Below are 1,731 nucleotides of genomic sequence, written 5' to 3' on the forward strand. Positions count from 1 at the left end.
TGTATAAACTCCTTTTGTGGACGCGTTCTTCACGCATCAACATGCAGAAACAGGGCAACTAAACTCTAAAAAAATCACAGCGTTTTATCATAATAGTGTTCTCATTATAATGTTATGTATATGACAGTCCCAGTCATAATTATTAATATTTTGCATTGTTGTTTGTACTGCTCGCACTGAGCGCTGAAGAGATAATCACCGTAATACTACAATGAAGCGCTTTACTGCAGCGCAGCTCAACCAAATGCATCCTATATGACATAAATAATATAGGCTATACACGATATATATAAATCGGCTTAAATGTTTTGAAATCACTTGTACCCTACCTAATCGAAAAAAATCCAGTCTTTTACTGTGCCTGTCAGTTTTAAATCAAAATGGCATGATCATAACACCTCAGCGAATATTCGACTGTGAGATTGGGAGTCGAATCAGGCTCCTCCTATCGAAACATCGAATCTTCGACTATTCGGGGTCACCCCTACAGTATATAGTAATTTTTTGTTTAGTTTATTTATTATTTACATATATATGTAATTAATAAATGTGTTGATGTATATAATTATATTCAAGAAATTACAAGAAGTTGTGTGTTATATTATTTTTGTGTTGTGTACATATATGTACAGTATATGTATGTATGTGTATATATTATTATGTTATTTTACATACAAAAATAAATAATTCTTAAAATAAAAAATGTAATTGATTATATATAATTAATTAGACATATTATTAAATATATATATATATATATACATACATACATGCACACACACACACACACACAAAAGATATTGTAAATAAAATATATTTATAATTATATAAAAATAAAATATTTTAAAAAATTATTTAAGTATTACTATTTCACCCAAAATAATTGCTTTGTTTTTATTTTTAAGAGTATTACAGATTATTTTGTCTATATATATTTCTTCTGAGGAGTCTTAGCAGAAACATCTGAGACAGTGTTGATACTTAAGTGAAACAGCTCCATTAGCCTTTCTGAGCAGCATGTGAGCATTAAATCATCCTCTGGCTATAAACATTGGCGTTTCTGATGTGAATGTAGGTCCCGTCGTGCTCTTGAATATCCCCATCTTGGGTCTGGCTGTCCTGATTATGAGCGAGACGCAGCGGGCGGCTGGATTTGGGTTCGCCGGGCTCCACCTGTCTGATGGCTCTATCCATCTGGCTCCGACGCTTTGGCTGCATTCAGAGCTTTCACTTCCTGTGCTGCCAATGCGCCGCGGCTCCCGTCCCGAGCAGGTGTCGCTCTTGCCTGGCTCTCTCAGCGCGGCCCACCTCGGCGCCCCACCGCTTGGCCGTTTTATCGTGATTTACGAGGGACAGGTAGCGTTTATGATGCCGTCTGATCTGATTTAGGCTGAGCTGCTGAGGTATACAGATCCACATCTGCAGCGTGAGATGCAGCACTACGGGTGACCAGCCAATGCAGCTCCTTAAGAGGGATTTGATGGGATTTTCAGGCTAATTTGTGTCAGTATTTATGGTCGGCTGTAGGTAAAATGGACTCTGTTGTGATGGACTCAGAATATTAATGCATTCACAGTAGCTGCCTGTTTCTCTGTGCAAAACTTAAGGGATAGTTTGCCAAGGGATTGAAATTCTGTCATAATTTACTTGTTTTAAATCTGTGTGTGTTCTCTGGAGCACAAAAGTATTGCCGTATGATTTCTGCAATGCGGAAAACACGGACGGAATCAC

At 37.4% G+C, this 1,731-nt stretch overlaps 1 protein-coding gene across 1 annotated transcript in view; it reads left to right on the forward strand.

Annotated features, from left to right (window-relative positions):
- LOC107751824 (contactin-associated protein-like 4) overlaps window positions 1–1,731 on the forward strand; it is a gene marked incomplete at its 5' end in the record, with an annotated part of 142,723 nt that overhangs the window by 11,483 nt on the left and 129,509 nt on the right. Inside the window, one exon of the mRNA XM_016567597.1 lies at window positions 1,076–1,356. Coding sequence (XP_016423083.1) covers window positions 1,076–1,356 — 281 coding nt within the window. The remainder of the gene's footprint in view (window positions 1–1,075; window positions 1,357–1,731) is intronic.

The sequence above is a fragment of the Sinocyclocheilus rhinocerous genome, unplaced genomic scaffold (assembly GCF_001515625.1).
Source record: "Sinocyclocheilus rhinocerous isolate Xijiao unplaced genomic scaffold, SAMN03320098_v1.1 scaffold2207, whole genome shotgun sequence".
Classification (NCBI taxonomy): Eukaryota; Metazoa; Chordata; class Actinopteri; order Cypriniformes; family Cyprinidae; genus Sinocyclocheilus; species Sinocyclocheilus rhinocerous.